The sequence below is a fragment of the Ruditapes philippinarum genome, unplaced genomic scaffold (assembly GCF_026571515.1).
Source record: "Ruditapes philippinarum isolate M1 unplaced genomic scaffold, ASM2657151v2 ctg4854_1_1_1_1, whole genome shotgun sequence".
In the NCBI taxonomy this organism is placed as follows: domain Eukaryota; kingdom Metazoa; phylum Mollusca; class Bivalvia; order Venerida; family Veneridae; genus Ruditapes; species Ruditapes philippinarum.
In genome coordinates, this window is record NW_026854760.1 from 51209 (window position 1) to 75053 (window position 23845).

Sequence of the window (23845 nt, forward strand, 5' to 3'; positions counted from 1 at the left end):
ATATAACGCCGGTATAGTTCTAAATTTCGCAAGCCATTTTGAGTGAAATGTTTGCGCATGCTCGACAGGAAGGCGACAGTAGGCCTACGATGGTGACAGTACGATAATAATAATAATAATAATGATGATGATGATGATGATGATGATGATGATGATGATGATGATATTAGAGCTTATAACTTTATTTACAGAAGGTAACACATTAAGACATGTATATACAGATTGTAATAGATCTACCTTATTTACTATGCGGCCTTCTAAATTTAAAAAAAATGGTGACAGTACGACAGTCTGATGGTGACAGTACGCCAGTACCATGGTGACAATACGACAGTACGACAGACTGACACCATCGTGTTGTCGTGCTTCGCCATCGTACTGTCGTATTTTTTTATACTATTTCATTCTATTTTGTTCTCTTTTTTTTATGTACATAATTATGTTCATCACATTGTCATATAACTATGTATAACTTTACTTTGTTTTGTAATCATTTGTTATATTGTTGTTTTCTCACATGCCCAGTTGGGCCTTGAGATATTAATCATAACAATAAAAACTTGAAACTTGAAACTCGTATTGTCGCCAATGGGTGTGATACTCATGACGTCATCTATCTTGCATTTCTTTCTGTGACGTCATTAAATAGTATGTTATGTACAGTGGATTTACATAATATTGTAAACAGTATGTGTTTACATTTCAGGTGTTTGGGAACTAAAATAGTGGTCATTGTCGGCGCTTTTCAGATGTTACAGTTATTTGTTGCAGGTGAGATTTTTTTACACTGACCGCTTCTAGTTTCTCTGTATCAACAGTTCTGCAGGCCTACACAAGCTGACAAGGTAGAAAACACAAAGAGTCAGACCGTTCAGCGTTTGTTGTACAGCAGTAGTGTTGGGTATCGGACTCAAAAATCACTATCGATAATCGGACCACCACAATCGATTGTCTGCCGATAGTACCATCGAGTTTGGCACTTATAATGGCCCTTTTTTCTTTAGTATGATTTGCTCTTTGAAACACAAATACCTAATACTACTTTGTGACAGTCAATTTTTGTAAAATACAACTTTATGGCAGTCAATAATATGAAATTAGGCAAGGCCTATGAACGGGGAAGTCGTTAAAAATTCCTTTCATTCTTTCTGTTTTAAAGGTGTTATTCGGTATTACATGCACCGCTTCCGTTTTCACTCGGAACACTCGACGATTATCATTTATCCGAAAAGTTGAGATTTGTTCCGTTATCGGAATACCCCGCCTATTTTCATTGAGTTACATTGTAAATGGCGGCGCCCGACTAGAAATGACACTGAAAATTTCATTGATAGGTATAGAATTCTATATATTTTCTACTTGTTTTTTATTTCATTTTCTTTTAAATATACACGTGTAGTCTATAGTATTAGTACTACTGGTCGGGGACCACCAAAACCGGACAACCACCAAACCCGGACGGCCCCGAAAATGCTTAATTTAGTATTTTCTTTGTTCAGTGGTTGTCAGTCAGTTTTCTATCACCAATAAATGCATGTTTCTTCTAAAATTAGATAAATAAATTAAGTTCAACCTCCATAAATGGTAATATTTAAATGGCTATTTCAAGAATGCTGACCTAGAAATTTGGGGGTCAAGAAACCAATGCCTGAACTCGTATACCAGCTATAATCATGTGCAGAGTAAACAAGAGAATATTCAAAACTTCAGCATTTGTTGCTGAAATATTGTATAACATGTTAAATATCAAAAATTAAAACACCCAAAGTTTTATCTGAATTAAATCACATCATGTACATATCTGTCCGGACACATGGTACTGTAGTGTAGACAATTTAGGCAATTTTTATACCTTACTTGTCAAGCCTCAGATATAAGTGTCAATACAATCAGAAATAAACAAACTAGTTTGTTAGTTAGGAGAAGAACCTAACTGAACTGTGTCAAATTTTTAGGTCTCTATGTTAAAAATTATGAAATCTGTACGGAAAAATGTTCAAAAAGTGTCCGGTTGATGGTCCCCGACCAGTAGTCAACAGGTCAAAATATCAATGAGTAGTATTGTAGATCACTTATTTAACTACAGTAGATATATAAGTTTATAATGTTATGTTACTACACACTATAATTTTCTAAAGTAGTATTAACCATGTTAAATAGGTTTTGAATACAAAAAATACTTTAAAATTGTCTGGAATTAAAGAGATTCGGTCGGGAAACTTCTTTTTGACTGCATGTAAAAAAGTTACGCCATAGGCAATTCAGCGGTGGTAGAACATTAAAATAATCGATTTTTAAAAAGGACTATCGATTGTTGCCGATTATGGGGTGGTCCGATTAGTTATCGATTTTCAGAGACAATCGGGACAACACTATACAGTAGCATAATTTTCTATTGCATGAAGTATCTTCAGCCCCTAAAAGTCTTAGCGAACACATTATTACCTTTTCTTTTCTCATAACAACTAATGATTTACCGAAATAAGCCTGGGATACGGCGATGAATAGAAAAGTATTTAGCAAATGTAGCTCATAAATGTTGCAGATTCGTCTATTACAGTAGATTGTACTATTTATACTGCAGTACAGTAGATCTACTGTCATAAAAATAATTTATACAGAATTTGAAAAAGTTACTGAATAGATCAAGCTATAAGTAGTATTAGCTTATTTGTATGTTAGATTCTATTGAAACCTGGTTTTAAGGGACACTCGAGTTCTACCATAATTTAACTACTGTAGATCTATTATCACAGGAACTTGAAATTTTATCAAATAACCAATGTTGAAGATATTATCCAAAAAAAAAGAAGGAATGTGTTTATAAATATACTATACTGGCATGCGAGCATTTCCCGTACAAAAATCATAGTTACTTAAGCATTATTTTTTATTACGCTCACTCACCAAAATTTGAATGTTACACATCAATATTCAGCTCGTAACACAAATCATGGAAATTCCATGATGTTCTTAACATAGAACAACCCTTAGTTATGAGGCCTCATATGGGGTACCGAAATTATCCATTATTTTGTATGAAGAGAAGTAGTTCCCGTACATAAAATCTAACCCATTATGATTATACAATTTTATTTTATCGGACCTATTTTTCATTTACAATTGTTGAACAGACCATTATCTAAGAGATAAATAGATGTTATTCAGGAAATAGAGCGTAGACTAAACGCGGGTATCAATTACCCGGTACCGTTACCCCAACGCATTCACATGCAAAAGCATGCTTGTATGCATGCATGATATTTTACGCATCAAAGCCATAAAATTATTATATATAGTAGTATTGGTCAACATTCTGATAATTAAACAAGTTTACATCACATTACCTACTTATTTGTAAACAGGTGGTATTAGTGGAAAACCCTTTAACAAGCCTCACGTGTAAGTATTTTTGCGCTTGCGCGCAAGGACGGAATCCCCCAGAGAAAACAAGGTCACGTTTTGACGACGCACAGGTGAAAGTGATTTAAAATGAGACTTTATATACGTACTGCCGAACTGACACTTAGATTTTGTCTCGTTTATGTATCTGCTTGATTTGAAATGAATTTTTGAAGAATGCAAGTAAAAATCAAGCGTTTAAATGAAAAATACGGGTACTGCTTCTGTACGGGAACTGCTCGCATGCCAGTATAGGGGCTTTTTTTGATAATATCGTTAATATTGGTTATTTGATAGGATTTCACGTTCCTGTGGTTTTATTGAACATACAACATGATCCCCTTCTCAACAATAACCTCTCACCAATAGTCACCTCCTCCTTACAACGTCCACTTCTCAGACTCTATACAGCTGTTCAGCTGCTGGCTGTTGTAGGAGGTTCAACTGCATGTATCTTAAAATCTGATAAGGCTGGATATCAATATTACATTGTATTGTGCTTACTGCAGGTATTTCAGTTAAAAACCATTTTGTACGCACCAGTCAATACAAATAATTGTCAAACTACACCAAACCTCGGAGCTACGGTGGCACAAAGGTGACATTTGAGTGTTCTTATCTCGTGCGCACGAGATACTATGCCGTGGCCACGAGTTACTTAGTCGTGGCCACGAGATAGTTAAGTCGTTTGAACGAGATATTGTGTCTTGGCCACGAGTTACTAAGTCGTGGCCACGAGTTACTAAGTCGTGGCCACGAGATAGTTAAGTCTTTGGAACGAGATACTATGTCGTGGCCACAAGTTACTAAGTCGTGACCACGACATAGTTAAGTCGTGGAAACGAGATACTTTGTCGTGGCCACGAGATACTATGTCGTGGCCACGAGTTACTAAGTCGTGGCCACGAGATAACTAAGTCGTGCGTACGAAATTATTAACTAATCAGATAACACTATGATTTTTTTTAAACTTAAAAAAAATTCTGTTTAAAGTTGTACATGCAACATTAATCTTTGAAAAAACTGTATTGTCCACTTTAAACTTGATACATGTCTTAAGGATCATATTAGAAAGTCAGCTTCTAAGGCCCATAAATCAGACATTAATTTTGACTAAGTTATAGCCCTTTGTAGGGACAATTCTATTATAAAATTGGTCAGTTTGTACATACAACGGCCTGTTAACCTTGTTTATATGATAACTTGAGAAGGAATTCATCCTGGTTTATTTTATTTGGTAGGGACAATGCCCATGGATAGTAGATAGCTTTTAAGGATGTTTGAGGTCGAGGGTCAAGGTAAACATGACACTTCATGTAAAATCCTTGTCTGATGATGATTTAGAAGGAATTAGTCATGGTTTATATAACCTAGAAAGATCATTGCTCCTGATCAGTAGATGACACCTAATAATTTTGAGGCCATTGGGTCAAAAATCAGGGTCACAATGACGCTAAATGTAAAATCATTGACCAATCAATAACTTTTATAAATGGCACTTTTACAGGCAGGTGAAGTAGGGGCATCCGGATATTATAGCACATGTTTAGTTAATAAGGAAGATTCATATAAATAGTGAAATCTGATTGGTTATTTATCTCGTGCGCACGACTTAGTAACTCGTGACCACGACATAGTTCCTTGTTCCCACGACTTAACTATCTCGCGGCCACGACTTACTAACTCGCGGTCACGATTTACTAACTCGTGGCCACGACTTAGTAACTCGTGGCCACGACATAGTATCTCGTTCCCACGACTTAATTATCTCGTGGCCACGACTGAGTAACTCGTGGCCATGACATAGTATCTCGTTGCCACGACAAAGTATCTCGTTCCCACGACTTAACCATCTCGTGTCCACGACTAAGTAACTCGTGGCCACGACTAAGTATCTCGTGGCCACGACGTAGTATCTCGTGCGTACGAGATAAATAAAAACACACACATGTCACCTTTGTGCCACCGTAAAGCACTGCAGGGGAGGTAAGCAATTTTTCCCGCGGTAATTTAGTTTGACTCAAATAAATAGCAGGATGATGTTAAAGATACAGTACTACAGATCTACAACTTTATGTTCCCTTTATCGGGTTTAAACCAAAAAATCTAAATGTCTTTCTTTTGGGGGCCAACTGACAGGCGCAATAGCTACAATGTAACAGTCACTTTCATGTACATATCGGACAGTGATGCTTATATGCTACATTGTGTATTTATATAGAGGATATTTGTTTAGTTCAGTGTAAGATCGGAATATATTTCACCGAGTGAGCACCAAAAGGTATATTTCACGAGTGGCGCAGCCACGAGTGAAATATGAACTTTTGGTGTTCACAAGGTGAAATATATTTCAATCTTACACTAAAACTAAAACAAATTTTCTTTTTTATCATATGCAAAGAAACGTTTTAAAAAAAAGACATTTAACCTAATACTGAATGAAAAGCGCGCCAAAATAATAATACAAACATTTGACGTCATTTTACGACGTCACGTCATTAAGTTGGTACCCAGTACTGTGCACGCTGGTATTTCACTGAAAAAAACGTAAGGGGCTTAAATTCAAAACAGTGAAATTATCAAAGTGGTAATTTCACTGTTTCAAACAGTGAAATTACCAGTTTTATTTCACTGATATATTTCTATAAACCACCGAAAAGCATGTAATAAAAACATTTTCTGGTATGTTTAAGACTCGTAAAAATGTTACAAATTATTTCCTACTTTCGGAAAAATTTATATGGGTTTTGGTGGAAGCTAACGAAACGTCAGTGGTTAAACTCAAGTGCCGGCTTGGCCTGTGCCTGAAAAAAATACTTGCTTTTAAGCCGGAAATTAAAGATGCCATTAAATGTCGGTGTACCATACAAAACAAAACAACAACTTTTTATCCACTTTACATCATAAGTAATCTTAGGTTATTACATTAAATTTACGGGTAACTTTGCCGATTTGTAAACATAATTACCTGTGGATAAAATTACCTCATTTAAAAAGGCAGTTTATAATGCTTTCAACCCAAAAATTAAAAAAAAAAAAAATTATTTTCGGGCAGAAAATTAGTTGTAGTGGTTTACACGAGGAAAACCGCATTGGCAATAAAATAAATAATGACAAATCAATTCTTAAGGCAATAAAAAAAACAGGAACCATTCTTTTGCCCAGTGCATGTTTCATTTAGGATTAATTCTCCGTTACATGTACAACCTCGCGACCTTTATGCTTGGTGGTAAACTTATACTGTGCACGGTGTTGTTAAATAATTAAACTTGAAAGCAGGATTAAATTCAGAATAATAGTCCACTTGTTTTCTCTCTTAATCATGAGGTAAGTTGGTTGCGGCAATTTATTGCAATTTTTTCCATCGAAATCCAGATAAGGACTGTTTCCTAATGGATGTGCGTGAGATTGTTGAAAGTGTTTGGAAATGGCTGATTGAACAGTTAACCAGTTAATGGTTGTCCAACGTAAAACTCGTGAAAAAGTGCTTTTTTTAAGACTTACTGTAAAAATAGGTCCCAGAAAAAAAGTCCATAGCAAGAACTTTATAAAACAGAATGGGGAAAAAATTCGCACAATAGAAAGCCTTTAAAAAGTAAAAATTATCTTTTATTGTTGTCTAAGAGGAAGATAATTTTTTGTTGAAAATTTTTAAATTCTTTTTCATCGAATGAAATAAATAAGGCACGCTTGTAATTTATCCTGTATGGGTCCAAATTTAGATTTTATGAATTTATGGAATATGTGATTACAGAAGGGAGTATTTTATCCGTTTTTTATAGCTCCACTTTTCGGGGGAAAAAAAAGAGCTAATACAGCATGGTTATCTCTGTCGGCGTTGGTTAACCAAATTTCGTTAAGGTCCATTTTTCCTAGAAAGAAATTATAAAAGCTATTCAGCTTTTAACTTGATAAACATGTTTATTATTCATAAAAGAGCGCCCATTTCCCAAATTTAACATTTTTTGCAAAGTTTTGGGTTTTGGTGAACAAAAGCTTTTTTTTTTGGAAAGAAAAAGGGTTGGACACCAGTTCATATAACATAAGTATTTCGATCCAGTCCCCTGAATTAAACTTTTAGGCCCTTGTTAAATCCTTTTTGTTCAGGTCCATTTCCTCAGTAACTTTCAAGTTTTCACTTCAAACTTGCTATGCATGTTCACTCCATTTCAGACGGGCAGATAATCCGTTGACCTGACATTCATCTCCATAAAGTTATACTTTATCGTTCCTTTTTATGTCAATTTCTCACAAACATCTCTTCACTACTAATTTCTAATTAGTAAAACTTGTTCAGTATTTAAATTGTAATACATTTCTAAAGGGCAAATAACTTTTGATTTATTTGTTCTCCGTTATGCCCGCTTTTGACTTTAATTTTTTTATTCAGTCTTTTGTTAAGGGTATTAACCTGACAGCCTTTTTGCTACATTATTTCTCTTTTTTTACTTAAATTTGCTCCCTATCCAGCACTGGGAAAAGTGGAGCGCACTGTCCTCCTACATGTCCTTTTAGCCTTTAATAGAACGGAACTACTTTCACTAAATGTGATTAATACCTCCCCCCTCCCCCGCAAGACTGCTTCGGAAATGAGGAAGTTTCAAGTAACAGAATACCTTGTAAAAGAATTGAAATAGAGTTATGGTTGTGGAAAATTAAACATAGTTATGGTGATGCATTTCCTTTCAATGTGGTTGACAATTGATGAAGTTTTATTGAATTACTCTGTAATAAATCAAGAAAGAATTACGCTTCTTGAGCACTGCACTACCTCTCATTGCGCTTGACCATTGTATTAAGTTGCATTGAATTCTAAACATTAGTTTTTAAGTTATGCACCGGACAAGGAAAATGAACAAAGAGCAATAACTTTACAAATACTGAAGATGGAGATATGGTTATTGTACACTGCGCTTGACCATTGTATGAAGTTGTATTGAATTCCAACTACTAGTTTTCAAGTTATGTACTGGACAAAAAAAAGTAACAAAGGGCATAACTGCAATTAGTCCAAATAGAGTTATGGTTCTTGTGCACTGCACTTCATCTCACTGCCCTTCACCATTGTATGAAGTTTCATTGAATTCAAACCATTAATTTTCAAGTTATGCAATGGACAATAAAAAGTAACAAAGGGCAAAAACTCTTAAATGAGTCAAGAAGGAGTTATGGTTTCTGCGCACTGCGCTTCCTCTCAATATACTTAATCATTGAATTAAATTGTATTGAATTCCAACAAGTAGTTTTCAAGTTATGCTCTGGACAAGAAACAAGAGCTGTCGGTAGGACAGCAACGCTCGACTATTCTTAGTGCTTGATAGTGAAAGAGCCTTGATAATGTAAAATTTTCTAAGTTAACAAAAGGGCCAATTTTTCCTTTAAATCCATGTTATTGTTATAGGCATTGAAGAGAGTCCTTTTATGCTCTAAAAGAAGAGTATAAAATTTCAACTTGTTTCAAAGCCAGATGTCAATAGTATATGAAAATATCTGAGATGGTAATGCAAACTTTAACTTAAATTCTAAATCAGAAAAAAGGGTACAATTCTGTTAAAATTCTTGATACAGTTTATATCCTCCTGTCTACAGGTTGGGGTCATGATGGTGAAACAAGTGTGCAAAAGTTTCAAAAGCCATATGTTTATGGAGACTTTTAAAATATTTGAAGGTAATTCAAAAGCTTTAACATAAGTGGTTACGCCGACGCAGACGCTCGGCTGACTACAATAGCTCTACTTATTCTTATCGAATAGTCGAGCTATAAAGCAATGGAAAAGTAACAAAGGGCAATAACTCAATAATTACCCTGGATAGAGATATGGTTCTTGTGCACTGCACTTACTCTTATAGTGCTTAACCATGGTATGAAGTTTTTTTGAATTCCAATTAGTACTTTTCAAGTTATGCTCCAGATAAGGAAAAGTATCAAAGGGCAATAACTTTGTAACTGTCAAACTGGAGTTATAATAATTACGCGCTACACTTCCTCTTATTGTGCTTAACCATTGTATGAAGTTGTTTTGAATTCCAACCATAAGTCTTCAAAGTATGGCCCGGACAAAAGAAAGCATGGAAAAGTAACCAAGGGCAATCACTCTGTAATTACTTTAGATAGAGTTATGATTCTTGTGCACTGCACTTTCCCTTATTGTGCTTGACCATTGTATGAAGATGTTTTGAATTCCAATCAGTAGTTTTTAAGTTATGCCCCGGACAAGGGAAAGTAACAAAGGGCAATAACTCTGTAATTAGTGAAGATAGCGTTATGGTTCTTGTGCAGTGCACCGACCGACCGACCACCGGGTCACTCCTATATACCCCCCAACAACTTTGTTTCGGGGGTATAATTAAGCTTCTAGATCATTCTATCATAATTTTACATTAGTATTTGGTTTGTTAACACAGCCTCGGAACCTTAAGGTAGATCAACACGATAAAGTTCGAAAGTGTTGCAAGCTCAGTTTTAATAAGAATGTTATTTCAAAGCTTTTTAAACTAAAATATGATGCAATTAAGAATTTATCATATCGTCCATAAAGACGAAGTAAGATCTTATTCTTTTTTAAATTGATATAATATACTAAATAGCTCGACTGAGCTTCCCCTATAAACGGGGGAAAAAGCTATTGAACAAAATTTTAGAAAAATCGATTAACTCATTTTTTTACATCCTTTGTCGTTAATTTTCCGGGGAAACCGGGGAAAAAGATTTTTACCAGTTGGGACGTTCGGATACTTTATATTTAAATATTTACAACATTTAAGTTACTTTTAAAATTTTTTAAAAACAAAGGCCCGAAATTTTTTAGTGCAATCCAAAAATTAAAAAACGGGGGACTTATCCTGATCAAGGGGAAAAATTTTAATTTTCGAATATGGCGTTTTGAAAATAGTTTTGGAAAAGAAAATATTTTTAGTCCCTTTCCGGTTTAATTTAGAAGGGGGACTATCCCCCATCCGGGGCCCTCCGCAAAAAACTTGAAACCCAAATTTAAAAAGAAAAAGGGACAAACTTACGTTGATACATATTGGTATGAGGATAGAGGGTCATATGCACGATTTTTATGGTTGTTATGGATACGGAAAAAGATGAAAACCAATTAAAACTGAACAAATCTGGATCCTGCAATTACTAAAGAAATAAAAAAAAAACAACAGGTTTATGATACTTGTTATATTGTATATCATAAATAAATGGTAATGTTGTTTTATTTCGGCCCAAAACGGTAAAACTGTATTTTACCCCTGAAGTTCGTATAGTTTATACCGCTTATACAATGTTATGTATATACAACTCGCTTTATTTGGTTATTTTTGACAAGTAAGAAAATTACGTGAGTTTTAAGATTTGAATATCGAGCGTTTTTTCTTTTTCTTACTCTGTTGCGTTATATGCCGCAACGACGCTAAATGTCGCACTTGCCGCTTAATGTCGCACTATTGCCGCTTAATGTCGCAACCGCCGCTAAATGTCGAAAAATATTTTGAAACACTACCGTTAGATATCGCAATATCTAAATACATGTTAACCAGCTCGTTTTTTTGACAAGATTAACTTTCAGATAGGAAAGGATGTGCTGTGATGTAAAAAGTAACGAGTGCAATAATAATTATTTATGCCAAAGAGCGCTTTAGTGATAAAACACATTTGTATACGTTTTTCATTTACCAACCCAGGCCCCAAGGTTATAAAACATTTTCCTGAGATCGAGCTCGAATCTCAGGATTTTCATTTGTCAATTCACATTCTGTGCCTGTTTCTGACCAATCAAATACATGAGATCTGAGTTTGAGCTTAGACTATTTCTTTATGAAATGATTTTACCAGTATATAGAGGATATTAAATGAGTGTAGTTTAATACTAAATTTATTGAACGAGTTGAAAAAAATCATATTATTGCGAGCCTCTGGCGAGCATAATATTGTTTTATTCAACGAGTTCAATAAATTTTAGTATTGAATCTACACGAATATAATATTCTATTTATCACATACATAAAATAAGAACAGTAAACTGTTAAAAATGAGTAATTTTTCAATGACGCGTCCATAGTGTAACGCTAACATTAGCGCGCTTTAACGCTATGTTTCTATATAGCGCAAATGACGTCACGTCAAAGTGTTATTACACTAGTGTAATATCGTTTTTATTAAATGGCTTTATTACACTCCTGCGCCGCAGTTTATGTGATAAATAGATATAATAATTATGTATTCCAGGCTGCACATCCGTGCAGACTGAACCGGCTGTGTACTTTTGAGTGTCAAATGTATACATTCGTTTTACATTATCTCTATTATTTCTGTTTACATCTGAAACCACGTGGTAGAACTACTTTCAATCCGTATTGTTTTCGAGGTTATTATCCCTCGCCGAAAAATTTCGGCGGAGGATATAGAAAAAGTCTCCGTCCGTCCGTCCGACCTTCCGTCCGTCCTTCCGTCCGACATTTTTGTCCGGAGCATATCTCTTAAAGTATTTGAGGTATCAACTTGAAACTTCATAGGTGGATAGACCTCACTGAGGAGGAGTGCAGTGCACAAGAATGATAACTCTACCTTGCATGATTTTTGAGTTATTGCCCTTTGTTATTTTTCAAAAATTGATTTTTGTGCCAGAGCAATAACTCCAAAAGCTTATGAGATATTAACATGAAACTTCATAGGTGCATAGATCTCACTCAGGAGGTGTGCAGTGCACAAAGAATGATAACTCTACCTTTCATAATTTTTGAGTTATTGCCCTTTGTTATTTTTCATACCTAATTTTTCACCTGAGTGGAGCATTACTCAAAAAGTGTTTGAGATATCAACATGAAATGTCATAGGTTGATAGATCTTATTGAGGAGGAATGTTGTGTGCAAGAATGATAACTCTTCCCTATACAATTTTTGAGTTATTGCCCTTTGCTTTTTTTATGTTATTTTGTCCAGAGCTTATCTCAAAAAGTATTTGAGGTATCAACTTGAAACTTCAAAGGTGGATGGATCTCATTGAGGAGGAGTGCAGTGCTTAAGAATGATAACTCTACCCTGCATTATTTTTGAGTTATTGCCCTTTGTTATTTTTCAAAATTAATTTTTGTCCAGAGCATAACTCAAAAAGCCTTTGAGATATCAAAATGAAACTTCATAGGTGCATAGATCTCACTCAGGAGGTGTGCACTGCACAAGAATGATAACTCTACCTTTTATAATTTTTGAGTTATTGCCCTTTGTTCTTTTTCATACTTAATTTTTCAATTCAATTTTTTTCTCAAAAAGTATTTGAGGTATCAACTTGAAACTTCATAGGTGGATAGATTTTACTGAGGAGGGATGCAGCACACAAGAATGATAACCTACCCTGCATTATTTTTCAGTAATTGCCCTTTGTTATTTTCAGCCATCAGTATTCACATAGGTTTCAAATCTGTAATCATTATAGCCATCAGTTTTCATTACCAAAAGACCTCTTAAAATGGAATTATTCCGCTCTACTACATATACATTCTTCCAATGAGCAAACACATTCGGCGGGGGATGGCCATGTTGACATGGTTCTTGTTATAGATAATAGCCAAGGATGTTCCGATAGCGGCGCCACAACTACTTCTGCTTGCCATATTACCAGAAAATTAATGAGGTCAAGGTCACGTGGTAACTTAAGGGCACACTAATATGGAGATAATACACGTCTCAACCGTCTTTAAGTCTGTCATTCCGTCTTTGTAAGGAGAACTATAGATACTGCCATAAAAAGCTAGAATTATGATATTTGGTAATAGTTGGTATGTGTATGGAAGGTCAAATGAATTGCACGCCATTTTTAGTCTTTTTTTCATCCGTCTGTCTGTCATACTGTCTATCCATAGAAATCTTGATCCATAACTCAGAAATTACAAAAGCTAGGTTGACGATACTTGGTAAATGGATGGAGAGTCATATGGAAATTATGCACATCATTTTATTTTATTTTATTTTTTTCAACCTGTTCGTTCACCTATCTGTCATTCTTTCCATCCAAATCTTCTGCATTGTGCATTGTCTACGACAAGCTCTTGTTACACGTGCCTTTTGAATTAAACAGGAGATACCATCTTCATATGGAACACCGAAATGTGCTTCAGATAAACAGATATGCTGGTTTACCTAAACTTTGAAAATCAAAGACATTTCGCTACCCAAGAAAAATGATATATGGCTATTCAAGAACACTGACATTTCGCTACAAAAAAAGCCATTTCACTTGAGCGGTACTCAATTTTCAACACGTAAAAGTGTTGGAATCGATGGTCCCGGGGGACCAGATAAATATAACCATAAATATAATGTTGATAGCAGAATCCAAAAAACTTACATATCTGGTTTTTATTCAGAGTCACGTTCAGTATAACTACTGGTGTTCCTCAGGGTTCAGTGCTAGGTCCTATATAGTTTAAATCTATATCAATCACCTACCTTTGTTAAATTAACACACACTGATATTTTTGCTGATGATACCAGCCTTTCAACTTCTGATGTATCCCTAAAGACTCATGATCTTTAAAATGCTAACAAATGGTGTGAATTGAATCAAATTATCAATACTACAAAAACAAAGGTCATGCATATTTCCTCAAAACATAGGTAAAATAATATTTGTGAAACTAATCATTATATTTCGTATAAAACTGAGCAAACTGTTTGTATATATAACTTTAAAGAAAAACAAGAAATGTGTCCATAGGACACGGGTGCCCCCACCGCGCTACTGTTCTCTCAATCTTATGACTCTCGGTCAAATATTTTTTGAAAACTAAAAATCTTTTACTAAGTAAAGGGCAAGAACTTTACAAAAACTGTGAATAAATCCACAAGCAAACCCCAAGGTACATAAGTACACATGCTGACCAACATTCTTTTAAACTTTCAGGCCTACAAGTGAAATACTTTTTGAGCGATGCATGAACAAGTTGAAAATTGCAAATTTATACTACTGTAAGTCAAGGGCATTAACTCTAACATAACTAAAGCAAGAGACGGTTGAACCGGGTGATGCTCCCCGATTCGGTTTTGGACACAGGAAGGTATACCTCTTTAAGTGTCAGAGGTATGTCATAGACAAAGTTCAAAGCGTAAAAACAACCCAAATGTTATGCATGACACATAGTCTCAATATGGTGATCATTTCTGTGAAATAGTTTTAAAATCCGGTTCCAATATTCCTACTTGAATAATGTTGAATCACCCTTAGGATATGTTGCCTGCTTTTTAAATTTGTCTTTTGACGTCTTATCTGTGATATGCAGGCTTCATAACCTCTGATCTACTTTCAAAATTCCATTTTAATTAGTTCCGCCCATTGTTTTCTCGTTTAGGGCACACGCTTTTTATTACTTGGGGACCATACGCCGCTTTTCATGGAATGGCACTAACGTGTCACATTGAAGGTTCCATGATAACCGCCGTATGAACACATCTGCGGATGTTTCTAAATTCAAAATTTTACTATTTCATGTTTAAATGTTGAATTCTGCTTAAGCCGGTGCTAGGGGGCGTGGACGGTAACTTGCACTTTCCAGTACCGTCCATGAACAGGCTCAATCAAACCGAGCCTGCAACATTTTCAATTTTGTCGTGTAGGGCTTTCTTTAGGGATTCTGTATTTATCTATTTTATGATCACATCCGTGTTATTTGTACCGTGTGGCGGCTGTAAAAAGTCTCCCCGTACATTTAATCAATGATGCTATATTTTCGATTCTTAAAGATCGTTCAGCACGACATTATTGTTGTGCTTGTGGTATTTTTAGTTTCAACTTTTCGGCATTTTCTAGTTGGGTGGTTCCAATATTCCTACTTGAATAATGTTGAATCACCCTTAGGATATGTTGCCTGCTTTTTAAATTTGTCTTTTGACGTCTTATCTGTGATATGCAGGCTTCATAACCTCTGATCCCCTTTCAAAATTCCATTTTAATTAGTTCCGCCCATTGTTTTCTCGTTTAGGGCACACGCTTTTTATTACTTGGGGACCATACGCCGCTTTTCATGGAATGGCACTAACGTGTCACATTGAAGGTTCCATGATAACCGCCGTATGAACACATCTGCGGATGTTTCTAAATTCAAAATTTTACTATTTCATGTTTAAATGTTGAATTCTGCTTAAGCCGGTGCTAGGGGGCGTTGACGGTAACTTGCACTTTCCAGTACCGTCCATGAACAGGCTCAATCAAACCGAGCCTGCAACATTTTCAATTTTGTCGTGTAGGGCTTTCTTTAGGGATTCTGTATTTATCTATTTTTCAAATAATGAAGTTATTTTATTGACTGGACACGATTTTGCTGCAAGGTCATGCTGTGACCTTGACCTTCAAGGTAGCGACCCAAATGTTGCCCGCGACACGTCATCTCAATATGGTGATCATTTCTGTGAAATAGTTTAAAAATCCGACTTCAAATAATATTGTTATGGACCGGACATGATTTTGCTGCAAGTTCATGCTGTGACCTTGACCTTCAAGGTAGCGACCCAAATTTGCGCGCGATACGTCATCTCAATATGGTCATCATTTCTGTGAAATAGTTTTAAAATCCGACTTCAAATAATGAAGTGATTGACCGGACACGATTTTGCTGCAAGGTCATGCTGTGACATTGACTTTCAACGTAACGACCCAAATGTTGCGCGCGACAAGTCGTCTCAATATGATGATCATTTCTGTGAAATAGTTTAAAAACCCGACTTCAAATAATATAGTTATGGACTGGACACGATTTAGCTGCAAGGTCATGCTGTGACCTTGAACTTCATGGTAGCGACCCAAATCTTGTTCGCGACAAGTTGACTCAATATGGTGATCATTTCTGTGAAATAGTTTTAAAATCCGACTTCAAATAACGAAGTAATGGGCCGGACACGATTTTGCTGCAAGGTCATGTTGTGAGATTGACCTTCAAGGTAGCAACCTTAATGTTGCGCGCGACACGTCGTTTCAATAAAGTGATCATTTCTGTAAAATAGTTTTAAAATGTCCATATGCTCCCCCGAAATTTTTCGGGGAGCATAAAAAATCCACATACAAAGTCCCAGGTGCATAGCTTCACAGTGATGTGAATCATTATTCCTGTAATTTAGTGATGTTGATCATTATTCCTGTAAAGTTGGTTGATTCTACCTCAAGCACTCAAGGAACAAATAACAACATAATGAAACGGTTTTTACTAAGTCAAGGGAAATAACTCTACAAATACTGGATAAATCCACAAGCGAAACCCCAGGTGCAATATTAAATATGCTGAGCAACCTTCCCGTAAGGTTTAATGACTCTATGTTAAATCCTTTTGGAGTTACATGCGACACAAGTTGAAAATTGCACAAATTTTCTAAGTCAAGGGCAATAACTCAAGAAATACTAAATAAATCCAGACAAAAATACCCAGGTGCACAACTACACATGCTGATTAATATTGCTGTAAAGTTTCATGACTCTAGGTCAAATACTTTTTGAGTTACATGCGACACAAGTTAAAAATTGCAAAATTTCACTAAGTCAAGGGCAATTACTCTAAAAATACTAAAAATATCAAAACGAAAATAACCAGGTGCACAACTACACATGCTGATCAACATTCCTTTAAAGTTTCATGACTCTAGGTCAAATACTTTTTGAGTTACATGCGACACAAGTTGAAAATTGCAAAATTTTACTAAGTCAAGGGCAATAACATCCAGACGTAAATACCCAGGTGCACAACTACACATGCTGATCAACAATTCTTGTAAAGTTTCATGACTCTAGGTCAAATACTTTTTGAGTTACGTGCGACACAAAAGAGAACGGACGGACTGAAGGACGGACGGAAGGACGGACAAGGGTAAATCTAAATGCCCGCCACTAAAGTGGGGGCATAATTATTTGGTAATACAATAACTCAATTGGCAAAGCCATATTGATAATGTTCTTATAATGCAGCTCCTTGTTTCACTTTTCATCTCGTGTAAAAATATTCATAAATATACATGTAAGTAAAATGTTTTACAATGCATATATTATACCACATCTTGACTATTATTGAATAATTTACGGTAACTGACTAACTGTACAGCTTTCCTAAAAGATAAACTCATTAAGTTTCAGAAGAGAGCTGCAATACTAATTCTAGACAAAAATCATGATACTCCATCTGCTGAACGACCTTTTCAATGAGGGTTGATTTTATTATTATAACTTCAAGATAATGAATTTATTTAATAATTTTATTTTATCGCCAGACGTTCATTCTCGCAATTTGAGTTCATCCACTGATTTTCAACTTTACATCCCAAATACTGATTAATTTCGTTTCTGGATCTTGTATTTGGAACGGCTTCTATCATTATATCAAGTCTGCTACATCTGTAAATTATTTTAAAACGTTATCACACGCCGGCGTAAGCTCTATTAGTGTCAATTCCATACTCACTTGGGAGGAAGTGTTACACGAAGGATGGAGGTCTTATGATAACTTGTTCAGGAGTTCTTGTGATAACTGTCACGGAGTTCGTCGGAAATCATCTGTATATACTACAAAAACACTCGTCAAAAATGGTTATTTTTATCGTTCAAAAATGAGTTTTAAGTGCTAAATTTAGCTTTAATGATTAAATAGGAAAATGTAAATTATTCTTGGTAATGGGTTAAAATGTAAACAAGTTCGGTAACGTAACATCTTAAAAAACTTTGCCATTATATTAAAACAAGATGGCGGAAATAGATCAACACCAAAGGCAAATCAGTCCCACGTACTGGATGGGGACGAATGGGTTTTCTTCGCACTTATCCCTCTATTATAAAAGTGTCTTATGTCAAATTTACATGAATGATCTTGACGGATATGACTGACTGTACATTCTTTACCTCATTTCAGATAAAAGTGAAGGCAGTCTTAAAGTATGAAGTCGTCGAGTTGTCTTTTTGCAGCAATGCTGTGCAGTGTGATCGGTAAGTAAAACGCTGTTTTAGCTCACCTGTCACAAAGTGACCTGGTGAGTTTTTGTGATCGCTTTTCGTCCGGCGTCCGTCCTTCCGTCCGTAAACTTTTACTTTTAACAACATCTCCTCATAAACCGCTAAGCCAGTTTCATCCAAACTTCACAGGAATGTTCCTTTGGTAGTCAACTTTAAAATTGTTCAAAGAACTTAATTCCAAGAAAACTGGTTGCCATGGCAACCAAAAGAAAAAACTTAAAATCTTCTTTAAGAAACTTGAAAGAGCTAGAGCTTAAATATTTGGCATGAGACATCATCTAGTCAGTGTCTACCAAGTGTGTCCAAATATATGCCCTGGGAGTCAAAATTGGCACCGCCCGGGGTTGATTTACCTTATTTGTCTATAGTAAAAACTGAAAAAATCTTCTTTTAAAAAATCCAAATAGCTAGAGCTTAGATATTATTCATGAACTATCTTCTAGTGGGTGTCTACCAAGTTTTTATCAAATAAAAGCCCTTGGGTCAAAATTGGTCCAGCCCCAGGGGGTCATTGTTTTTCCCTTTATGTATATAGTTAAAACTTAAAAAATCTTCTTTTTTTAAAAAAAGCTAGAGCTAAGATATTTAGCTTGAAACATCTTCTACTGGGTGTCTTCCATTTTTGTTCAAATAAAGGCCATGGGGTTAAAATTGGCCCCGCCATGGAGATCATTGATTTTCCTTATATGTATTTAGTAAAAACCTTAAAAAATCTTCTTTTAAATAAAACCCAAAGAGCTAGAATTTAGATATTAAGCATGAACTATCTTTTAGTGAGTGTTTACCAAGTTTGTTCAAATAAAAGCCCTGGGGACAAAATTGGCCCCGCCCAGAGTGGGGGATCATTGTTTTTCCCTAAATGTGTATAGTAAAACTTAAAAAATCTTCTTAGAGCTAGAGCTTAGATATTTACCATGAAATATCTTCAAATAGGTGTCTACCAAGTTTGTTCAAATAAAAGCCCCTGGGTTAAAATTGGCCCCGCCCCGGGGGGCCTATGTACAGGTGAGCGATTTCAGGGCCATCATGGCCCTCTTGTTAGTTATATACGTATAATGTGCTAAATCATATTTTAATAATCAAATCATATAACCGGAAGTGGTTCGTAACCGAAAACTGGTAAATCCCACTATTTCCGTTAATTAGTATTGGAGCATGTGTACATTCATCTGTTGACTTGTAAAAGAAAATAGGCCGTGATGCATTACTTCAAGCATTTCTTGCAAAACCAATTAGTTCATGCGGGGATCTGATAATAGCATCTTGCATTTTTTATCAACATTTTTTGTTGGGAATTATGATGTACATTTCGTGTGTTTGACATTGACATAGAATTTGGCTTTGTAATACAATTACCCCTCCTATTTACAAAGAAGTGGTCCAAACTGAAAACAGAAAAGCTCCAGTATAAATATATAACATGGTATTGGTGATTCATTTTCTGTTTTACATAGAGTCCTCGTGCAAACAACCCTATACTCGTATATTGGAATTCTATTTACTTTCATCTTATTGTATATGATAGATAGAAATAACCTACATCATATTTTCTCTGTTTCATTATTTTCTATCTTATAATGATTACATCATTATGTTCTTTTCTTACCTCATAGCGATATCTGTCACCAAAGCAGATTGCGGGGATCCACCAAGTATTCCGAATGCTACTAACAACGGTACTGCTACCTCGCCTTACCAACAAGATACCACCATACGCTATGATTGTGAACTCGGATATAATCCAGTGGGAACCAGTCGCTTTTACACTTGTTCCGGTACAACATGGACGGACGGAAACTTCCGGTGTGAACAAATTTACTGTTCGCATGTTGAAACACCAGAAAACGGACGATTAGAGAACACGCCAACATACGAAGTTGGTACAGTTATTCAATTTGCTTGTAATGAAGGCCATGCGATGTCCGGTCAAAATAAAATGCTATGTCGCATAGATGGTGAGTGGCTACCTTCAACGCCACCGACATGTACCGCAAGGGATTGTGGGGAATTCGGGTCAATACAAGACGCAGATTTATTCCAGGATAACTCTTATATTGAAAGAAATCACTATGGTAGTGTCGTACAGGTCACGTGCCTTGATGGGACGACTCTCATAGGACCATCACAAGTTAGATGTCAAGCAAATGGTGAATGGGGATTGAGGCCAACATGTGAAGACGTGCAGTGTCCACCATACCCAAATACAAACTCGCCGTGTATTTCAGAGTTACAAACTTTTGGTGTTTATCTCTTTATTAATTGTAAGGAAGATGTATCTACACATTTTGGACCAAATGCTGCGGAGTGTATATCAGGTCAGTGGGATACCACAGAGATGGGATGCTTATGTGATTGTATAATACCAGAGTTCAACTATTCCCCTATAACATTTACAACTCTGAACAGCCACGGTAACCTGGCCCATGCCACTGCATTGGAATGGACATGCCATACCGGACGGTCCAAAATCTGACTCTGTAAACGTTATTTGTATAGACGGAATGCTCAAAGCAGAAGAAAATGGAATGACCATAGCAAATTATAGTAGCCTAATCGAAGTGGATGAGATCATTTCAACATTGTGTATTATTCCGACAACAGTGACGTCAACAACAATGTCTACGCCATTAACGTCAACAACAATGTCTACGCCATTAACGTCAACAACAATGTCCACGCCATTAACGTCAACAACATTGTCTACGCCATTGACGTCAACAACAATGTCTACGCCATTAACGTCAACAACAATGTCTACGCCATTAACGCCAACAACAATGACTACGCCATTAACGCCGACGCCTTCAAGCGTGTCTACTTCATCAATTACAAAAGGCAGTACTTCGTATACATCAGACAACAAATTGACTAGTACCACAATAAAAGTTTCTGAGGAAAAACTTAATTCAGGAGCAATGTGTCTTGGATATGCTCAGTGTTTAAATATTTTATATTTCATTTCTTATTTGTTGCTAAAATGCTAGTAAGAAAGTATTATTTTTATCTGACAAGTACAAAATATGACTGAATCACCACATCTTTATCTCGTTCTTCACGTATGAAGAGCCGCAATTTATGTGTGGATATGTTGGCAACAGTTTGGCAATTTAAATGTACTCGTGTCTTATGCTAGCTGCAATAACTCAAGTTTGTTCAGTTGACATTTTTCATAAATACTTGTTAATTTTTCATTAAATTTATTGAATTTTGACGCGTACGAGCTGGTTCCTGGAACGAATTCGAGAGTGTTTCTATCAGCATTACATCTTACTTTCTTCGAGAGTATACAAAATGATTACATCTTTAAAAATGAATTAAATTATTTCATAGGTCCTCTTCAGCCGTATGGGCTTTTTATAAGTTTCTAGGGTGAAACTAGATTTTTTAAGTGATTTTGAATTTTTGGGCCTACAGATTAAAAAAAAAATCCATTATAGACCTTTTTACGACGCGGTCCGTTGCTATGAAAAATCGACCGGAATTAGAATTTTCTCGCGCATGCGCAATCTGCGTAGAGCAAAAAATGCTTCGCCCTACATAGAAATATAATAGAGGTTCATAGACAATTCCGAGTTAGTTGAAGGTAAACGGTAAAAAATTATATAAAATAGCTTTCAACAAATGTAGAAAAGATGACTTTATAGCTTTGTGGCGAAGGATGCCATAAAAAGGCATAGAAAAGATACTTGTTTAAGAATTTGCGATCACAGACCTGACACTGAGATCATTTTTTTAAAGAAGATGTGGAAATATATCTATTAGCAAAAAAGTCAACTTATTTGCTGTTGAAATAGTTCATTTAAAAACAAAAGAAATTATATTACATTAAATCGAGATTAATTATCATTCAGAAAAAATATCAGAACAGGTGATAATGCATTTTTAGTGTTCAATATACCTGATTATATCCTTTATCCGATTTGCCTGTGATGCAAACAGAAAAATTTAAGTCACTTAAATTGATTTTAAATAATTTTTTTTCTTCAAAATCTTGAGAAGTTAAGATGGGTTGTTTGGAAAAGATATAACACACATTTTATCCGCTTCTTCGTAATACATGTTATTTTTAATAACGCACATCACACAATTTTTCTCTTCTCAAAATCTATAAACATTGATCGGTATATTTAAAAGTTACATAAATTACCATTTTAATAAGCGTAACTGATAAACTATATCATGATATTTAAACGTCCCGGTTGAATGAACAAACGTTCGCATGCCAATCTGTTTGACACTTGCCGCCTGACCAATCCAGTTATTATTCAAAGGAAGTGTACAATACAAATTGTGTAATATTATGTAATACAGGAGTAATAAAATTTTATCTTTAACACCCTGCTGTTTCAATTAAAATTACTGATGGAAAAGTCGTCAAATGATACCTTAAACAAAGACATGTGTGTGCCCGTTTGACAATTGAATTATTTCTCCCGCACATTTTCGTAGATATGTTAAAAATAAATTCACGTTTCAGTACTTACCGCCTATTTTAAATTCACGTTTCAGTACTTACCGCCTTAAGTCATCCCAAAATTAATATTTTTTGGGTGACATTACATGAAATCACATCTATTAAAGCCTTAAAGTATGATAAACTGTAGACATCGTTATAATGCTTTTTGCCCTACGCAGAATGCGCATGCGCGAAATGCAACATTCGTTGCTATGGAAAATCGTATTGTAAAAAGATCTATACTTTACTATCTCAGGAGACTTTATACCAACAACATTAAGAACTTTACAAATCCATAACAAATATTGATTCTTTGGAAACAAATATCTGTCGTCAAATGTGAAATAATTGGAATCATCAATGGGATAGAGAAAGAAAAGCCTATCACTCTTGTATGACATTTTCTAGTCGTTCAAAGCAATTTAGATTATCAAAGATTAATTTCAACACAATGCTCCTGACATTTAGTGATGTTGTCGAGTAGATGGTCTTTATACTTATATGTTAAAATCGTGATTTCTTAAAACAATGGTCTTAATTAAAGCTTACCATATTGTATTATTTTAAGGAAATGTAAAGAAATTTTAGCGTTTAAAAAGATTATTCTTTTTATTCAGTGAGTTGGAATCTTTAAGCATTTCATAAAAGAATCACATTTCTACATATTTCAGCATATCTCAATATATACAAAGAAAGATAATTAGCTTATTAAATAATTGTTCTAAACTATTCTTACTTTGCAAATTAATAGAAACTTTAGCATACAGTATCCTTTCAAAACATATATTATGTAAACAAAAGTAATTGAGACTTTTATTGAATAACAAAAGACAATACTTTAGATAACAACTGTTTGCCTTTATTTACTTTTGTGACAAAGATAGCCGCTCTACAACCTCTACTGGCAACCGGTAGGGCAATGTCATTATCACTTTCGTCTGAGCAACTTTGTAAACATCTGGAACTCAAACGCCGTTTATGCTGCAATTAAGAACATAATTTTTATTAAATT

The 23845-nt window shown here is 35.2% G+C and overlaps 1 protein-coding gene across 1 annotated transcript; it reads left to right on the forward strand.

The window, feature by feature from the left end:
- Positions 1–629: 629 nt before the first annotated feature.
- LOC132740946 (E-selectin-like) lies at positions 630–20850 on the forward strand. Its single transcript, XM_060729007.1, has 3 exons — positions 630–771; positions 18277–18350; positions 19991–20850. The coding sequence occupies exons 2-3, from the start codon at positions 18302–18304 to the stop codon at positions 20848–20850; spliced, it is 909 nt and encodes a 302-aa protein (XP_060584990.1). The 5' UTR covers positions 630–771; positions 18277–18301.
- The last annotated feature ends 2995 nt before the right edge of the window (positions 20851–23845 follow it).

What these genes read in the sequence shown, in the direction of transcription:
- LOC132740946 (XM_060729007.1), top strand. Translation starts at nt 18,302, where the DNA reads ATGAAGTCGTCGAGTTGTCTTTTTGCAGCAATGCTGTGCAGTGTGATC. An exon ending in AATGCTGTGCAGTGTGATCG is followed by an intron (nt 18,351 to 19,990) that starts GTAAGTAAAACG and finishes CTTACCTCATAG; the next exon opens with CGATATCTGTCACCAAAGCA.